Source organism: Netta rufina (genome assembly GCF_964035555.1).
Source record: "Netta rufina genome assembly, chromosome: 4".
NCBI classification, from domain to species: domain Eukaryota; kingdom Metazoa; phylum Chordata; class Aves; order Anseriformes; family Anatidae; genus Netta; species Netta rufina.
The window spans coordinates 31,833,207-31,853,462 of NC_140127.1; the positions used below are offsets into that span (position 1 = coordinate 31,833,207).

Consider the following 20,256-nt stretch of genomic DNA (forward strand, 5'->3'; position numbering starts at 1 on the left):
TCTTATACTAGCCTACATACTTGTTAGTTTTTGTCACATCAAAACAGTAGTTAAAATATCTGAACATTTGAGAAACAGGATTTCAAAATGAACTGTGGCTTTTTGTTGCTTGTAATATGTTTTGACAAATGTAATTTTCTGTCAACAACATACTTGTTTAAATCAGCCTTCATGTTTTGGAAGATCAGCTTTGCCTCTGAGTAGATATATCCATGTGTTTAGAAATAGAAGCAGTTTATTCCTTCTCACTGGGGATGTTACTTAAAGATTTTCATAGCCAGAGCAAGAACTGGGCCATAACCAAGTTAATATTGCTCTTGACTCATGTGAGGGAATACACTGACGCTTCAGGAAAAGTAGGGTCTGTCTCCATCATAAGATTCGATCTCTTCTGGGAGATTAAGTAGTTAGTAGGTCTCCAACTTGCTTCTCCCATATCGCCAGACTGACTCTATTTCCAAATATTTTACAGTCTTTACATAACACCATAGGATAAATATAAATCCTCTGGAGAGGGTTTTGGTTTTTCATGTCTGTTTAGCAATAATGAGACTTGGAAGAAGCAGCTAAACACATTATCATGAGCTTTTTTGCAGTTTGGTTTCATGCTGCTCTAACCTTTCCTCTTTTTAGATGTTTTATAGTCTTGACCTAATTTCTTCCTTGGCCCACTCACTTTCCTTAAAAACGTTATTTCTAATTCCTCTCCTAGAATACCTGAAAGCTGTGGAGCTGCAGCCCCAGGGCATCTTCTGACTGTGGGCTTCAACAGAGCACATAGGTTTTAGGTCCTGTGCAGTGATCTCCTTCTCAAGGAAATCAAGACCTTGGGGAAATGCTCACACTGCAGCAGGGTTGGGATGGAGGCAGTAAGCCCACTAAATACGCGTATCTCCTGTTCCCCATTTCAGTGCCGTGATTCACAACTGTTCTGGCAGTCCACAACTGTTTTGTACAGTGCCTTGCCCTGCTCCCCAGGTGCTGGTTGACTGCTCCATGGCTTGTTGTGGCCTTGCTTTCCTCAGAAGAAAACCCAAGTGTGCCACAAGGAGGATGTGGGCCCGATCTCCTAGTTTTGAGGTGAAATATAGGCACAGTCTTAATTTTCTGAGCTTTCATGGAACTACCACCCAACAGGGATACTGCTACTAACCAAAGTCAAACAAAAATCCCAATGGAAAGCTGGGGAGAACGCTAATATTTTCTCCACAAAATTAATTCTCATCTTGTGTGAGTAATAAACTCAAAAATAATTTCGGAGACATTCTTACACTGCAAGAAAAAATAATATTGAGTTTAAATCATTAGATACTGTTAAACCCAACCTTCATGAAAGTAATCAAGACATAGGATATAGATGTTTTTTATATCTCTACAAGCTATGTTGTGTATCACCAGTAGTGCAATTGCAAAATGAAGTTTGGATGTGCACAGCATAGCTTGTCATTTGTATGTGCCAGCATCCCGTCTGTCTCAGCAGTTTCTGTAAGTGACTAATTGATCCCAACACCATGCTCCCAGGGTCCTTCCTCCAGCTGTGCCTTGATGCAGTGTGTATGGTGTGTGCAAGGTACGCATGCATCTGATGGTTTAAGCCTATGTTATACACATCACTACCACAGAATTTGCTGTGAGTTTTTATTTTATATATTTTTAAGAAAATACTACCTAAATATAACCCCTCCTCCCAACTGATCTGCAGGGGCTATGTGGCTATGAGAGACAAATTGCCATTTGTTTCACTCCAGGGCCCTGTGGGGTCAATGCTTCAGCACCCACAGAACTCTCTTCCAGATTGCCACAAAACTGTTTTGCCATGGCAAATTATGATTTCACTGCAGTGTAATGTGATAAGCCAGTTTGCACTTTCTTCTTGCTTCTCCAATTTTGCTGTAGAGCTAAAGGTGGCTTTCTGTCTGCCCAGGTGGTATTTAGGGGAGGTCCATGTGGGTGCCTGTAGCAACCCAGGTGAGAGCAGCCTAGCAGCCAAGCCTGGGATGGCAAAGAGGGTCATTTACTGAAGCAATGCATGCTGCCTGGCGCTTTTCCTAGCTATTAGCGTAGGGGAAAGAAACATGATCCGAAAAGTTGAGCCAAGCCCCCTGGAAAGCATGGTCAGACCTCTTCTCCCTCAAAATCACAGGCGTGCTTGAAATAAAATTATGTAAGCAGTTATGAATTTGACATGAAAAAATATTTTCAGCTATGTGCTTCAGTCGAATTTGGTTTTGTTCTGTCTGTGTACGTGAAGTGGGGGTACATAGACATATATATTTACACACACATGTGCATGTACTATATAATTTGTATATGGATGCAATTTAAATTCATATATACTTACATATTTATATACAGTGTGTGTGTATGTATGTATACATAAGTATGCTGCAAAGCTGCTTAAACCTGCCAGGGTGGTAAATTGAGAATGGATCTTCCATGCAGCAGCCTGGCAGGTAGGCTTCTAGCTGTCCTGCAGTGGTCTGCTCTCAGCCTCTGTTCCTAATCAGTGTTGAAAAAGTATTGTATTCATTGTTAAAATGGTCACGCTTTTAAATCTGAAAAATTCATAGACAGAAAAAAGTTACTAAGCCCTGACTTTTGTCTGTGAAAGAATAAGCAGCATGTAGGTGATTAATGTAAACAAGTGTGAAGTCAGACTAGCAGAAATTGATGTGTGTACTGCTTGTTGGTGTTAACAAAAGTAGTTTTGTGTTCAGGCTTTGCACTGTATTCTGTTAGCGAGCATACTGAAGCTGTTCTCAGTGTGTAGCTGGCCTGAACTCAGTATTTTGGGATATTTACTGTGCATACCTTAAATTGTTCTTGATAGACGTTTTCATCGCTCAGTTGTGTTGCAGTGTGTTCTTGAATGATGTGCTGAAGCTAGATTCATGTCATTCAATTGTATGCATTTATAATTATTTTTTTCTGATTTATCCAACAGGGCGGGCTGAGTGCCCAAGCTTTTGTTCGTATAGAGATAGAAGATATTAACGATAATCAACCTGTTTTTGAACAAGCCACCTATGTGACAAGCATCAGCAGTCACGCACAGCCAGGAGCAGAGATCATCAGTGTTGTTGCTACAGACAGAGATTTGGGAATATACGGAGTAGTCACGTATGAACTGGTCCCAGGAGAATTTTCTTCTCTTGTCACAGTGGATGCCACTACAGGTACTTTGTGTGATTCAGAAAGGTTATAATAATATATATATATCTTCCTTGAGGACGTGTTGTTGTGTGATTTCTTTCTTTCTTTTTTTTCCTTTTTTTCCACACCTGGAGTCATGTCATACAGCTGAGACTTAACTTCTGCTGAAAAGTAGTTCTAGAGGAGGATGGAGGATTTAGGTTTATCACGAAGTCTTTTTATTCACTGGAATAAACAGGAAAACGGGAAACAGTACTTGTCAGTACAATACAGGACAAGCAATTTTGTCACTTCACCAGTGTTTCAGACAGAAATCCATTCATTGTTCTAACAAATAAATAAAATAATTATACAATAATATCTGAATTCATCTTTTTTTTTAAGTTTACTCTTGAAGAGCAATAGAGCAAAAGACCTCTTGAGATGCTTCTTTCATTTCATCTCTCTATTTCCTAATCTTTTCCTACATTGTGCTAGAGTGCATCTCCTGTTCTGCTCACAATCTGCCATACCCAGCTGCCTCCCTGCTTGATTCAATGATTAGCTTCAGAAGTGTGTCTTCTGCATTTATTTCTGGCAGTGAACCCTCCCGCTTCCAATTTCTGGCAGGAGGTTCAACAAAGGTGCAATGATGAAGGCGAAAAAACAATTTTGGCAAAGGCAAATCTGGATTATTTTTTTTTCCTAAGGCAGCTTGAATCAGGCAGGTTGAATTGCTCTTCTTGTGTCCACAAAGCAGCCTGTATAGTCTGCTTTCTAATCTTAAAATAATTATCAACGTCAGCTAGAAGGAACGTGAACCATGTATCCACAAATGTCCGTGGTACCTTTCAGAGAGTGAAAGCTAAGCTGCAGCTGCCACTTAACTAGAGAGTTAGACCTTGCATACTGCTATGACTACATATTCATCAAAAGTTTTGCTTCCTGATGGTCTTGGCACAGTGGATTACTCTATATTCTTAAAAGAATTTTTGGGGCTTTGTGTATTGTGTGCATATATAAGCTGTTTGGCATGTGAACTACTATGAGTCTCTATTCTTTCAAAATTATGCCTGTTTTCACTTTCTTGTATGGTTCCCCAAATATTCTGTTGAACAGAAGAGCCTAATCTTCTTAGGAAGTTGGCCTGGTTGTCTCGGCTATTTCATAATTTACTTAACTGTGAACTTCAACTGCCTTTCAAATCAGATCCTCTAAGGTGTAACTGTTGCCAACAATATATAGGTCAATCAATAATTAGGGAGCTGGATCTCCACAGGCAGTTAACTGGTCACTTTAAAACTGCACCGGTAGGCTGGTCGGAGAGACCCTGTGGGTTGTGCTGGAAGAACTGGCTGTGCAGCAGCACTTTCTTCTGAAAGGGTTCTTCCTCAGATTGTGACCTTTTGGCCCTTTTTTTCTTAGTTTTGGCACTTTATATAGGAAAAATGTCATCGTTAATCATGGAGAACATATAAGATAACGTTATCTTGCAGATCTATCATAGTGTTTTATCAAAGGCAGACCAAATTCATGATGAAGTAGCTTGAGGTCATTATTACTGATATTTCGTGATGAGAAAAGCATTTGGTTAGAGACGCTATTCCCAACATTGTAGTGCTTGGAATCTGATTGCACTTAATCATATCTCCCGAGTAATTCAAGAGGTCAGGCTGTGTTTTGTTTTCACTTATTAATATTGATGGTGTGGGGAGTGTTTTTCCTTTTTTTTCCTTTTTTTTCCTTTTTTTTCCTTTTTTTTTCCTTTTTTTTTCCTTTTTTTTTCCTTTTTTTTCTTTTTTTTTCCTTTTTTTTCCTTTTTTTCCTTTTTTTCCTTTTTTTCCTTTTTTCCTTTTTTTCCTTTTTTTTCCTTTTTTTTTCCTTTTTTTCCTTTTTTTTCTTTTTTTTTTTCCTTTTTTTCTTTTTTTTTTTTTTCCTTTTTTTCCTTTTTTTCCTTTTTTTTCTTTTTTTTTCCTTTTTTTTTTCCTTTTTTTTTTTCCTTTTTTTCTTTTTTTCCTTTTTTTTTTTTTTTTTCCTTTTTTTTTTCCTTTTTTTTTTTTCCTTTTTTTTTTTTCCTTTTTTTTCCTTTTTTTTTTTTTTTTTTTTTTTTCCTTTTTTTTTCCTTTTTTTTTCCTTTTTTTTTCCTTTTTTTTTTTTTTTTTTTTCCTTTTTTTTTTTTTTTTTCCTTTTTTTTTTTTTTTTTCCTTTTTTTTTCCTTTTTTTCCTTTTTTTTCCTTTTTTTTCCTTTTTTTTTTTCCTTTTTTTCCTTTTTTCCTTTTTTTCCCTTTTTTTTCCTTTTTTTCCTTTTTTTTTCTTTTTTCTTTTTTCTTTTTTTCTTTTTTTTTTTTTTGGAAGAATATGTTTTCTGTGTTTATATTCCTTGTGCACTCACAATCATGCTTAGGGTTAATCACTAGCATGTATAATTATGTTTAGACTGGCAATATTTAAACAAAATAAGCATAAAAATTGCCAAGTTGCTACTCAGAAGTTGTGCAATCTTTGTGGATTAAATACCTGTGAAAACTGTTTAGATATGTCTCTCTGAAGGTTATGTGTGGAACTTCATCTAGTTACGTGGGCTGCATTTTGTGAACAGACGGCGACAGACAAATATGATTAGAACAGAAGTTCTTCAGGAGATAAATCACCAAACCCATAAGACAAACATGATATTACTGCAGTTTTGGTATTAGGGATTCTGATCTTTCTTGTGGACTTGAAATCTGTCACTGATCTGTTTTTCATTTTTTTCAGTTTGCAATGATGCAAATTGTTTGCTTTTTTTTTTGTGTGTGTGTTTTTCACTATTAGAGGACCCAAAAGGAGATGTGTAGTGTTACAGGTATAAGAGGACAGAGATATATTCAGTAATATGAGATGTAAAATAATTTTTGGCTTAGTGGTTTGTCACAGTGGTGGTGTGGTACGTGAAAATAATTGCAAGGTGGTGCTGCTCTCCACAGCATAGGTAATGGCATCTAGGTTGTGCATTTGAAAAACTCATCTCATTTTAGTGTTCTTCAGAGATGTTTTTGGTATGCTGCACTTAAAATGCTCACTAAAGATGCACTTTTTTCCCCAACTCCCTTTTCATTTTTAGAAGAGAAATAGGCAAAGTAATAAAAACTGTATCTGGAATTCTTCACTTTTATGGATTGCTTCTGGCGGTTGCTTTGTTGAAGCAATTATATGGGTGTATCAAGAAAGCCATTAGCTTTGCATAGTGCACTGTGGTCACAATACAGGTATCATACCAGCTGGTAAAATGCTGACTGGATGTGATATATCAATGGTGCATGTGATACATAGAGCTCACGAGGTTGAGCTACATCCAAGCTGCTTGAAGGGGTTCCATCTTTTGTTTCAAGCATTCTGACACGTGGGTTTCATGTGTTGATAAATTCAGTGGGAACAGGAAAGAAGAGCCTTCCACTGGTCAAGAGATACTCATTTAAAAGGTTCTTTGAATTCTAAACAAGTCTTTATTAGTGGCACTTGTTTGCTATTTTAGCTTTTAGTTTCTCTATTTATTGTTTGGGATACACTCTTACACTCTTGTAAATAACATTTTTTCTCAAAGGAAAATGCAATAAAAATTGAAATGAAGTATTTTTCACTTGATTGATGATAGACTGTCCACAGAAAAAAACACTTTAAGAATTGTTTAACTAGAAAAATGTATGGATAGGGAACTGTAAACTGGTTCTTCTGCTAGTTCATGACTCTTATTATCATTTGTTTCTAATGTTGGTGTATACAACATCTTGGCTTTGTTATGTTTCCTTTTGTAGATATCTGATCTATGCATGATCTATGAACAGCTCTTGTGAACTGATTAGAAAAGAGCAAGCTGAAGAGCTCTTCTGGCTAAGAAACTGTCTGGACTATGCTAGTTTATTTTCCCTATCGTTACCTAACAAGCTATCTGAAAGTGTATTTATAGTTATGGCTGAGCAGGTAATTAAAAACGTAAGTCACAGGGTACAATCAGAAGTGTGGCAGAAAACCTATGCAGTGCTTAACTTTAAGACTTTGGGATTAACAGCTGCATTTACAACTCCCATTATATTACAAGCATTATTATTTTCTTTCACCCAGGGGCTTAAAATTAATTTTTCTATGGATCTTAGTGTGATACCCTTCTTGAGAGCTGGATAAAAGATGGTTATCGTCTCATTGCAATCCTGGTTCAAGGAAGCAGTTTCACATCAACAAAATTAATAATAGTCTTTGAAAATTATTTTGGGCCAGTGTGACTTCAGCATGGCAGTCTTCAGATAAGCAGTCTGTTCATATTTGAAGAACAAATCCCATAGCTGGTTGTTGTATACAGAGAAAACTTTGGCATGAAGGTGAAGTAAAAGGCAACAGACATCAATTTGTGTTTGTTTGAAGGTATTAATGATTTAAACCTAGTAAGAAAATGATTTAGATAAGGTAGTATTCACAGTTGACATTACAGCAATATAAGCATTAATCTTAGCTTCTCTGTTTCTTTCTTTTGACAATATAAGGCTCTTGTTTCTGTGAATCCTGCCTATGTTAGATGCTTAAAACAGAGCCAATGACTATCCTTCTTGTATATTACCAATTTTGTTTCCATGAGGAATTAAGAGATCTCTCCACTGACTTGAAGATACTTGGTTCAGGCCTTTGTCATGATACCTTTGGTTCCTTACTTATGCTAACAACTCTGTACTGAGTACAAAAGACCAGCCTTTTTACAAGCTGGTTGGTAGTTTAGTGTTAAAAATTCTCAGCTTAAAGTACAGTTTCTGCAAAATAACTATTCTTTTGAGGAAATTTAACATGCCAAAAATATATATCCCTTAAATATATATATCCTTTAAGATGCATTCTGATTTCTTTTTAACTGAATAGCATGCAACTGAAATGTCTTGGAAGAGATGTAGGGCAGTTTAGGGTCTTAGTCCATTGGAGAGGAATAAAGCAAAAGGCACAGGAAGAACATACAGGTTTAAGAATGTAAAAATCACTAACTTAGCCAAAAGGCAGTATCTTGTCTCTTTAACGGTGTCTGGTAATGGAAGCAAAAAGAGGGGTTAAGAATATAACTAGCGCAGAATGTTTCTTCCACTGGTACATTTTCCTTGCTTTGGCAGCATACAATTTAGTGCTGTACTACTTCCATTACTGTACTATGGTACCGTATGTAAATGCAATTTAATGTCAAACTGAGTTAAAACAAACTTCTTGATTTGGTTCAGAGCACCAGAATAGATTAATTCCAGTTAAGAATGTAGACAAGTTTTGTTTTACTGAAGAAAATGGAAATGCTATTGTCTGACAATTGCATTTTGGGAGATTTTCATTGCATTAAAAATGCCTTGTTTGATTTTTATTACAATACAGGTTGAAAATAAAAGTTAAAATACCAAAATTCTTTTGGAGGGAAAAAAGATTAAATTTTGCTGAACTCCATGTATTACACAATATTTAATATATAGCAGATTGTAATATGCATTTAAAAAAGAAAAGGAAAACATCCTTTTTAAAGCAAGGCTGTTTTTATGATGATTAATGATGTTTTCGTACAGTATTGTAGGAAAATTTGTTTATTTTTAAAGTACTTTTGGCATTTTCATACAGCATATTGTGCATTTGCTAAACATATGAAGAGGTTCTCAAAAATAACATTTAAAATTAGGAATGTTTTTATTTTGGAACATTTTGAGACCACATTTTTTAACTGCAGTTTTTCAATTACTGTTTTTTCTGATCTTCTGATCTTTCATATGAAATTGATACCAATGCTGTAAATTAGAGGAGTATATCTCAGACGTTGGATTAGCTCACTAGGCTTTTAACTTTGAAGAATTTTATTCATGTTAAGACACAAAGGAAAAACTAGAGGTCTCAGCTGAATAATTTGTGGACTTTTACCTTTATCACAGAGATCTCATCTATTGAGTAAAATATTGTTTTATTGACATAAAGGACACCAGAAATATTATATTATCATTGAAGCATACAAACTTTGCTATAATTCATAAGTATGAGAGTGCAGATTTTGGCCCTGAAAGAAAGTTCTGTGGCAGAACAGCAAGAAAAAAAAATACATAATGACAACTCTTCATGTATATAGCTCTTTTTTTCTTTTATGAATAAAATTCAGTAGAATCAATCATGTACAAAGAGAAAAATTCCTGTGAGCTCTGTGCCAAAAACTCAACAACGCAATAGCGGCAACATGTGTACTTGAGATTCATTGTGCACAACAGAACGCGAAGTATTTACCAAAACCAGATACTCTAGCCCACTCCCCTTTCTTATACTTCAGTTGTCACTGTCAGGTCTCAGAAACGAGAATTCACCAGTTGAGACAAAGAGTGAGCTGCTGTGGTGATGCACTGCCACACCTCTTGGTCTGCATGAGGCAGGTGATGTGGGCCAGTGACAGAAAAAAATGGAGAAGAGGAAAAGATTATACTCAAACCTCACATTTTGGAGGAGAGAAATAATGCAAGGTTTATACAGTTAAGTTCAGGCGATCAACATGTTTCTTTAATAGTGATTGTATAGGTCTCAGGTACAGAACCAGTTACTGCTGGCAGTGAGCACACCGTGTTCTTATTTTCTCTTCCGTTTCAGTAGAACAAAGTACTGGTGGTATTGTCTTTCTAATCAGCAGCTATAGATAAATGCAGTTTGCACTTCACTGCCTCTTTCCTGAGACTGTCCAGTATTTAGTTTTCAGGGAGGTGGCAGTCCTGGAGCCTTGCAGTTGGTCTCTCTGGAAAAGTGAAGGCTCTCCTTCACGTTCTCAGTTAACTTGAAGAAAAAAGCGCCAAGTCACACAGAACAAATAGGCTTGGCAAAATGCCTTCATGCTGCTAGAGTGCTGAACTGAACACGGTAGGGAGTCCATGTAGTAGAAAATCAGTTTGTGAGGATTAAGATGAGTATCTGGAATGTTTTTTAATGCTCTTAATTTAATACAAGATCAGCAAATCTATTTTATTGTGCTTATGTTATGCTTCAGTCAGTACCTGTTCTGGAAACGTGCATCTTTTTGCATAGTGCCTTCAAAGTAATATTATCTCTGGTTACCATAGCAGTGGAGATTTGTTATCAGGTTGTGCATTGAACTGGTTTTGAATCTGCAAGCTGGCAGCTTGGTCGAAAAGGTCCTCGACTAAGATGTTTTTGGAAAACTTCAGTAAGCTGAGCAACCAAAAGTGGTGTGGTAGGGGTGGTGAGGCAGTGCTGGAGCTGTGTGTTTTGCTCGGGGAAGGCTCTGCCTTGTCTTTAAAAATGCAGCTGTTTGTTGGGTAAGAGTCCAGCCCACTTCATTGTTAAATGCTTTGATTTTTTGTTTGCTTGTTTTTAAACTCAGTTGTCATGTGGAAGTGTTACCTGCTTACCTACAAAGAGAACGAGTGTACTCTGTGTTGTTATTATGTTAGATTAAAGAAAACAAAACAAGTCAGAATGAAATCACCATGCAATAGCAAATTGGGTAGAGGAAAGTAGAAAAGGTGATGTCAATTAATACTTGCTTTTTCTGTGTTGAATTTAGTTTTAGTGTACTATGGTGAGTCACAGGAGCCTTTGTTGTACTAACATTATCATTGAACTAACCAAAAAAAAAAAAAAAGGGGGGGTGGAGGGGAATCTAGTCCTGTCCTGTGAGGTTTATAGCAGGTTGAAATTGTGAGAGAGTAATGAACAAATATGACAAACAGTCAGTGCAGCCATCTCTAGGTGCTTTTCTTTTTTTTTTTTTTTTTTTTTTTTTTTAATATGCACTGTAGGAAATGCATTTTGAGGAGCTGAATGTTTAACTTGACAGTTTTCTGAAGAATATACAGCATATATGCTTGTGGGAAATTTGAGTGTTTTTTTTTTTTTAATGTTGAAATTTAACATGGGAGGAAGGGGATCAAGCAAAGCATTTTATTTGACTTAAATGTCAAAAAGAAATGGAATGAAGCAATGGCTTCACAAAGTAGGTGAGGAATTGTAATTGATTGGGTCACCAGTAAGACCTACTTCAGCTCTTCCTTTGCTTTGAGCACCATTGGATCTGTTTGCCTTCAGGTAGGTTTTACAGTCACCTGAATAAAGCTGGAGCCATAAGGCTTTATTTCACTTAATATTTCTGTAAGTGTTTCAGTCAGAGTGGAGCATCTTCCCTGCTCATGTTAGCTGCAGGTATACTGGTGGCTTCATTGCAAATGCCATGGCATTTCTTGCTAATGGGGGGCCAGCCTGTTCCCTTTTACCTGTTCAGAGTGCTGCTGCCTGGCTTGCAGCTGGTGGGAGCACAGTCAGCTTGTTTTGCCTGCTCTTTGTTGAGAGCCTGTTAAATAAAACACTCCATTTAGAACCAACTTAAAAGCTCTGAATAGGTCTGATCCAGCTTGTATCTGAAACCTTTTAGATATACTCAGTCTTGCCTACCTTAGGGGTTCACCATCTCTCATGAAATCAATAGGGAACCACACTTTTCTAATAAATAATTAAAAAAAAAAAAAAAAGATATAACCAGTGGTCTCAAAAACTTGTCTTTGTTAAACACAAATTCTTGAAATCATTAGAGGTGATCTCTTTTTAAGAGCATTATGATTTTTTTTTTGTGTGTGTGTGTGACTAATGAGCACTGTTTTAGGGTTGTCCTGCACCTGAGAATGTTTTACAGAGGATGCTTCATAAGAATCTGCTAGAGAAGGGCCTCTGTCTAAAGCATTGCCAGTGCAGGGGGATGAGGATTCTGTAAAAAACAAATATAGATATGCAACTGATAAAACTTGAGTCAGTTATTTACTGTAGAAGCATTAAAATACTGAATACTTTCAAACTTGAAATAGCCCTCTTATTCACTGAAATTCCAAACAGTGTTTGTGTCATGAAGATTAAGCTTTTAAAAATAACTTCGTATGAGCTGGAGCTGTGTGTATTGATGCGAATAGACTGTAAATAACACCGTAATTCCTCATTAATTCTTTCCTTTCCCCTGACAGTTATTAAACTGGCTCTTCAAATAGTGTGTTCTGCAGGATGTTGTTATGGTTACCATCAGGAATGCAGCTTCACTTGAAATGAATAAATAAATAGCATGTTTTAAATACAGGTGAATGGCTAAAGCTTGAACCTAAGTGTCATGCTAGGATTAGAGGATAGGCAATGAGCCAAACAAATAGAAATGTCAAACACTCTTTTTCTCCCTAGAACAAAGCTGTTTTTAATGTTAGTGCAAAGTCTATGTCCCCTAACTGTATTTGCCTCTCCAAGGTGAATTTTCTAGCACAGTTCTTTGCCACATGTGAAGAGCAAAGCTGTACGTGCATCTCTGTACCAAGAAGTTAGCGTGACAGGTTGGGCAAGACATACTCCTGACAGGTCAGTGGGTCGGTTCCACCCTATATGTGGTACTAAGCAGGAGGTTCAACACCAGCTTTGGAGGTGAATCAAGGTAATGAACTAAACATCCCTTTTTGCCATCTGCTTGCTGTCTGAGCTGCGTCAGACCATGTCCCATCCTAGGATATGTGCTGAAGAAATATGGCCATCATCTACAGTTGTCAGGGCATTCAGCTTCGTCATCTGAAAAAACAGTATTGGTTGTTGTTGAACTTTATTCTTCTTCCTGTGTGCTGAAGTTGCTTTTTTTTATTCCATGAACAATGAGAAAAATAGAAGCTAATGAAATAAATACAATTTCTATGTGATCCAGACTATGTTACTGAAGCTAGTGTGTCCTGATTTATATCTTTGCCTTTTCAATGCTTGACTAGTGAAAAATGTTTTTGTTTTTTTCCCTACTAATGGCTATAAATGTAGAGTTGTTTTTTTGTGTTGATTACTTGAAGACCCTGTGGAAAAACAACTACATTTTCAAAGTGGTCAGCCAAAAGCTTACATGAAAATCCTATTGGAATATTTAGCACTGTTTCCTCTATACAGAATATGACTTTGGTGAGTGAGCCTACTTTGATCTATGCTGCTGTAATGTTAAGACTGAACATAGGGTCATGGAGAAGACCAGGAATATATTTTAACAGAACCATTACATGTGGCCTGTCTTGTACATATAACCCTTGAGGAATAGCACACAGAAGCAAACCCACCTGGGGAAGCAGAACACAGCTCAACAAAAATAAGAGCAGCAAAATCAAATCCAAGAGGAACTTTGATGTTGCCAGAGAATGGCTGGTGCCACAGAATCCTGCTTTTCAGTACTGTGTTTGCATGTTCAGGGCAAACATTAGCTTTGTTTCACCTTTGTTTGTGTATAGGCACAAAGTGGAGAACAACTTTTTGGAAGTGCCCTAGCATGTGTCATGAGGGAGGAAGCGTGAAGCGGGTCAAAGAGTTGGCACTCATGACTTCACCCTTCAGTAGTACTAGCTCTCACAGCACTATATTGAATCCCTGGATTGTTATAACAATTTATACTAGCTAGTAAGCATAGATTGTCCTACAGCAAGACGTCTTCACCTCTCAGTGTGGCTGTGCTGAGCTAACCTGCCTTGATGCAGAGCTTTTCCCAAACCACACCTTGTAGCAATTGCAGCTCTATCTAAAATGTGTGTGCACATCATTATAGGCATTCTCTGGGTCATATTTATGATTTATAAAGGTTCAAATCCACAGTCAGTCACACCCATGAAGATCTATTCAAGAACAAAGGATTACAAATATGTAATTGAGGCTGGATGATGACATTTCATCTGGAATTTAATTATATAATTGCTCACCTGTGAGCCAGAATTGATTCAGCACATTCTGCGGAATGAGGAATTATCAAAGGTAAAATCTTCAAAGCAGTGCAGTAATATAAACAATAAATTTTAGAAGTGGGAATTAAATGTTATTGAAGACAGCAGATAAGCCTGTCCATATATATGGGAAGCCATAAGGAAAAAGGTGCCACTTCTCGTGCAGTAACTTCTCAAAGTAGAACCACGCTTCTGTCTGTGTGGTCCCACACTGGGAGCTTTGGTCTTAAAAAGGCATTCCTCAGAGAGGAGCTGTCTAACCACTGCGTTGTTCCCTTTCCATCATTAGCCTTCCTGGAAGCTGTTCTTCATAATGGAAGAGTATACTTGTACCACAGCAACCCAATTATCTTTTAAGTTCTCTGAAGCCACAAATTCAAGGCTGCAAATAACTACAGTAATAATAACAATAATAACCCGCTGTCTTTTCTTAATCACAGAACAAGAGAGAGAGAGGAAAATTATGACTCATCTGCAGTCTGCTATTTAGTGGAGGCATACCTGTTGAGTTTTGCACACCGATGTGTGACTTTGGCAGCTGGATCCTGCCTTGTGTATCTTATGGTTAGCCCTGTGGGCAAAGACAGAAAGAAGTCTTTGCAATGTAGTACCAGGGGTTCTCCCCCACCATGCTTCAGCAGATCAAATGCACCTAGACAACCTGCTCTGTGATATGTTGGCAGCTCTTTTTGACCCAAGCAGTCATGGCTGTCCATTTTAGCCAGTCTGGGATTTTTACCGAACTAAATAGAAAGTAGAGTCCTAGGTGCTGTTTATTTCTGCAGCTTCTTTCCTATTAAACAGTTGTCCTAGAGCTTAATTTGTCATGTTCCCCAGTATATGACAGAGCTGTCTTAAACGTCTATGTAGGTTATAATCCATGTCATCAGACTCAAAGCTAACCTCTAGTCATACAAATACTGAAAGAAACAGAATGTATATAATAGAAACTAAAATCAAGTTATAAAATTTCCAACATATTATAGTTTTGAGGCTGGAAGAAACCATCAGGAACACATACTTTTTGCCTGGAATCTGCCAGTTGTCTTAGTTCATATTTGGTCCTGCAAGAGAAGACTGAATTGCTGAGATATACTTGCCTCTTCCCTGTCTAGGGCACAGCAAAAGCATGAAGAACAGGAACAAAAAACCTTTTCTTTCCTGACTCCTTTCTGTAGCAGTCTGAACTGTCATGGACTGTGCTTTAATCTGTGTTTTGTCTAGGTCAGCAGAGAAGTAATTTTGATTCTGAAATATTTCTGTTCCGCAAAGTCATCAGAGTTCCAAGACTAGAGCAGTTTTTGTTCCACCTATTGCTAAGGGATGTTCTGATTCACTATTTATTGCTTTTAGAGTAAAAATTTCAACGTGATGCTTTTCTGTAGAAGTTTTCCCACTCTTCACATATATCTTGAATATTCCAACATGATATTTTTGGCCTTTTCAATAGAAAAATATCCAATAGTGAATTGGTCAAGTTAGTAAAATACAGTCCATTTGATGGTTTCATTTAATTTGACAGCATCAATGTTTAAAATCCATGCTTATACATTTAACCTCTGGGAAAAGAAGGTTAAAAACCTTTTTCCTTCAAGCCACAGTTACTCACGTTACCTCAGGAAATGCCAGAAGTTTATGTCCCCGGAATACTACTTTGTTAAGCTAACTAATCGTAAAACCCAATCATCAGAAGACCCCCCCCGCCACCCCCCCCCCCCAAAAAAAAAAAAAAAAAATCCAAAATAAGGTTGATTCTTGGAATTGCATCAGTTACTGGCCTAGGAATTGGATTAGCAATGAATTCTGAATCTATATAATCTATCTGTATCTTTTGAGTTTTTACTGTAGTTTGTCACCCTGGTGTAAGTGTCCTTTGTGGTTAGTGGAAAATATTCTTCCTTGATCGTGAAGATCCTTGCATGTCAAGACACAGTTTGTTATTATAATGTCCTGGCAGTGTAATTGGAAAGTATACTGCATTCCAATTTGAATATTTATAAGGATTTTATGCATTTTCCATTATTCTGCCTAAAGTGCATTGTAGCAAATTAATGTTGTGGCTTCACACTCAATTTTCAGAATATATATTGTAGTTGAATCGTTCACTGATTCTCCTAAGGCAGTTTGGGTTGCGTCTAATTTACCCTGACAAATAGCACCACTCATTAACTAGCATGAATGCCAAACATCATCCCTACTAAACCTGTACTGAGAGCCAGGAAATTATGAAGGTAGCGCAAAGCTTTGAAGTTTGGTTTTACTAAGCTGTTAGAGGCTTTGTGGTCTCATTAGTTTCTGCAAAAAGCAGTGGCACCTTCTTAAAAATATCCATTGATATATAGAAAGTGGTCCCTATTAGCTGAATTGGTTGAATTTGCTACAACCTCCATTCTTAGAAGCTCACTGCTATTTTTACATTTAGTGTACACTTAATAATTATTAACTCATTTATTGCTAAGAAGAATTTCCTTTGGTCACCTCTCATCTTCATTTTCATGTCTAAAACCTTACTTTGCAACTGTCTCTCTGTGTGTTGCAAACTCTGTAACCCCCCCCCCCAAGAGTCTTTGAATACTGAGGAATTTTTGTCCTCCTTTCAGAACAGGTGGAAGTGTTTTTCCTTCTGCTCAGTGATAGAGACGATGATGGACAGCAACAGACAAAATAATGCTAATGCTCTCTAGGGCATAATTACATTTTTTTTTTCCTTCCATCTTTTACCTGGCTGAATGCACCTGGTCTAATTTAACTATGTGCCACAGGTTATTATTTAATTATACAATTTACTGAAGTAATACAATTTGTTGAAGTAATAAACATACTGTGATCTGCTATGTTGCCCTATAATCTAGTGTGCTGCCCTACATTTTTAAGTATTTTGTTCACTTCATCTAGACCAGATGTTTCAAAATGCTCTAAGGTTTAATGTTTTACTCAGTGTTTTTATGTCTTCATTTATAAATCCTTAATTTGTTTGCAAAGGACAATCATTAACATGGAGCAATAGCAAGTGGTGAATCATTATGAACATCCCATAGAGACCAACATTTTGGATGTAATTGTCACTACTGAGACGTTGTCTTTTCTCAAACAAAGCTCTCTTTGAAGTTTAGACAAGCTTTTACTGCAGAAGATGGGCCAGGATTGCTGCCTTGTGCATACTTTCTATCCATACTACCATCTTAAGTAATAATAGTTGCTAATGTAGATGTGGGTTACTGTAGTAACATACAGAGTAGCTGAAAATCAAGCATAATTATCTGATATTACTAAAGACTTATTTTAGCAGTCAGAGGAGAATGTATTTGGAGACAGCTAGTCTCGTTCATCAGAGTTAAAGGATGAAAATGTATTTATTTTGAGGAAAGCACTTCCAAAGTACTGTATTTCTGGACAAAACATTGCATTTTCTTTTCAAAGAATTACTTATTTAGCGTACTTCAGACAAAACATGATTGGTAGCAGCTTGCAAATTCAACAGATGGAATCTGCCTTAGAAACAGGATATTTTACCAGAAACTTGTGACCAGACAGCAGGTGATTGCTTCCCAGATAATTCCCACAGAGCCCACTGCTCCTAAGATTGGTATTCTGGGGACTTAACTGCCTCCTGTGTGGATTTGCAGATGTTTCTGCAAATCTTGTTTGAAATAAAGTTACTAATTTCCCAAACTCTTGAAAAGTTTTTTGTCAACATTGTCTGGTCCTCTCTTAGAGCTCAGGTACCTGTTGAAGGCATTTTGACATCCTGCTAGATTTGGCAGAGTGCATCCTTAACTTATTTTGTTACTCTTTTATTTCTGCATGGTTTCAGGAATTATTTACCTGATCTCAGCCCTTAGTCACCTGGCACACTCTGCACTCTTCCTGACTATTTCTGCACGGGATGGAGGTGGTCTTTCCTCTGCCATCAATGCAGCTGTCACAGTACACATCCTTCAGACCACTTTGGCCCCTGCCATATTTGAGAGATCCCGGTATGCTTTTTCCGTCCCCGAAGATGCTCCTGAAGACAGCCTGGTTGGAACTGTAAGGGCCAAAGGGCCCCCAGGTAAGCTGTTAAATCATTATTCATGAGGGGAAAAAACAAACAAACAAACAAAAATGCTCATGAATAGTGAGTATTCAGAAATTTCAAAGAATCTACAGGATGTGTTGCCCCCTACTCCTCCCCCTCCCACCCAATGGTGAAGTCCAGACGAGTGTTTATGGGGCCTTAAAAATATATAGTTATTTGTTTTTTTTTTTAATGCTTTTAGAGGGAAATGGGTTAACCCCTGCCAAGCTCCTGTCATAAAACACCCTGTCGTGAGAGCCATATATAACTGTTTTTTATGCAGAGCAGTAGGAGCCATGAGTCCATGTACCAGCTTGGTGATGGATCCACATATGCAAGGTGGTAGAGGCAGAGGTTTCATGTATCTATGATTAGTCAGTTCTCCTCCTTGGAAGGGACAGGATGTTGACCAATGTCCCCAGAGAGGTAGCAGCTGCAGGGAAGCTTTGTCAGAAAGACTTTAGATAACTTTTGGTTTAGATAGCATCTGATGTATGCCAGTTACAGCAATGGCCATCCATGAACAGTAAGTTCAGTAAAATACCATTCTTTCAGGGAACTGCTACCTGTTTCATTCCTTGCTGTAGTGAATGCCTGGGTATAATGAAATTATTCCCTTAAGACTAATTTATAGGGGCTTTTTTCTGTGCTTTAGATCAGAGGAAAACAAGAGGCTATTATACTATTTTCTCTATAGAGTTTTATCATACCCGTGAGAGGAAAAAAAAAACAGTGCACAAATGGGCAAACTATATACACTCAGATCAAACCTGTGCAGTATTTATTTTACTGAAGGGCTCCAGGGATGGGAACAAAGAAGCATATAAAGCCTAAGAAAGTCAAACATCTGTGTAGCTTACATCTATTCTGCTAATTTTAACAGCATTCCTTCTTCACAGCTGTTCTTACGAACTGTAATGGTCTCACTTTGTTTTTGTTGTTTCTTTTGCTTATTATTTCAATTTCTAGATTCTGTAGAAGTGGTTTCTTATAGAATTTCCTCTGGTGACCCACAAGGAAGGTTCTATATTGACCCCCGGTTTGGTATCATCCGCACCAAGGAAAAGCTTGACCACGAAACCCAATCTGTCGTGATGCTCACAGTTCAGTCACAGTTGGGCAACTCTCCAGTCTACAGTAGCACCCAGGTCAACATATCTGTGATAGATGTTAATGACAACCCTCCAGTATTTCTTACTAAATCGGATAAGGTAATCATTTCACACACCCAGCCTCCTGGTACTGCTGTCTACATTGCTCATGCAGATGATGAAGACAGTGGCCTAAATGGGGCAATCAAATACAGTCTTGCAAGCAATCAGTCAAATGCATTTAGCATTGATCCAAGCCTTGGAGTGGTAAATCTCACCAGGACGGTGTTTGAGGATAAACAGCAGGAATATACTCTACACATAGCAGCTGAAGACCATGGAAGTCCTCCTCTGAGTTCTTTGCTGTTATTGACAGTGATTATTGAAGAGCAGAAGATGGGCCCTACTTTGGTTTTTCAGAACTTGGTGTATCAAGTAGAAGTCAGTGAAGCTACCCCTCCAGGTGCCCAAATCCTTCAGATTCAAGCCCACTCACTTAATCCACATGGTGTTACCTCCAAGCTGACGTATTCCTTAGAGTCTAGCACAGATTCTGTTGCATTTGGAATCAGAGCTGATACTGGCTGGATTTATCTTCGGAAACATTTGAACTATGAATATGCACAGTTACTAAGTTTTAGAGCCCTGGTCAGCACCTCAGAGGATGAAAACTCCATGCAAAATGCAAGTACATCAGTAATAGTTAATGTCCTGGATGAGAATGATAATTCACCTGTGTTTATGCCTGAGAGCTACTTCTTCAAAATGGAAGAAAATCCAGTCCCCAGGGGTGTGGTTGGCACTGTCACAGCTGTTGACAAAGACTCGGGAAGAAATGGACAACTTGCTTATTTCCTCCTGTCTGATGGAAAGTATTTCAAGATGAATTCCAACACAGGTAGTGTTTTTATGATTTATAATCTGCCTAATATTGCTTTTGGAAAGCAGCCCTCCCTAAGGGAATGGAAACAGTGGAAAGCTTTCAGGAACTGCCATGAATCTTGGGTTGGTACACGAATATTCTAACTAAACACTTCAAAATTTGGGGAGTGAAATAAATCTAATATATGTTGATGAAGGATAAACTAACCCTTAGGATCTGATTTTTCATGGCTTCATTCTGACCACTTGGTTATAAGTTCTGACTGTTCCAAATTTTAAAAAAGGGAGTTTTAAATTATAGCTTCAATAGATTATATGAGGAACTTAATTGCCTGTGATCAGGTAAAGT

General features: G+C 37.5%; 1 protein-coding gene across 1 annotated transcript in view; it reads left to right on the plus strand.

The window, feature by feature from the left end:
* Positions 1-20,256, plus strand: part of DCHS2 (dachsous cadherin-related 2) — a gene marked incomplete at both ends in the record, with an annotated part of 105,596 nt that overhangs the window by 46,238 nt on the left and 39,102 nt on the right. The window contains 3 exons of the mRNA XM_084286064.1: positions 2,945-3,176; positions 17,692-17,928; positions 18,904-19,923. Of these exons, the coding sequence (XP_084142190.1) occupies positions 2,945-3,176; positions 17,692-17,928; positions 18,904-19,923 (1,489 nt within the window). The remainder of the gene's footprint in view (positions 1-2,944; positions 3,177-17,691; positions 17,929-18,903; positions 19,924-20,256) is intronic.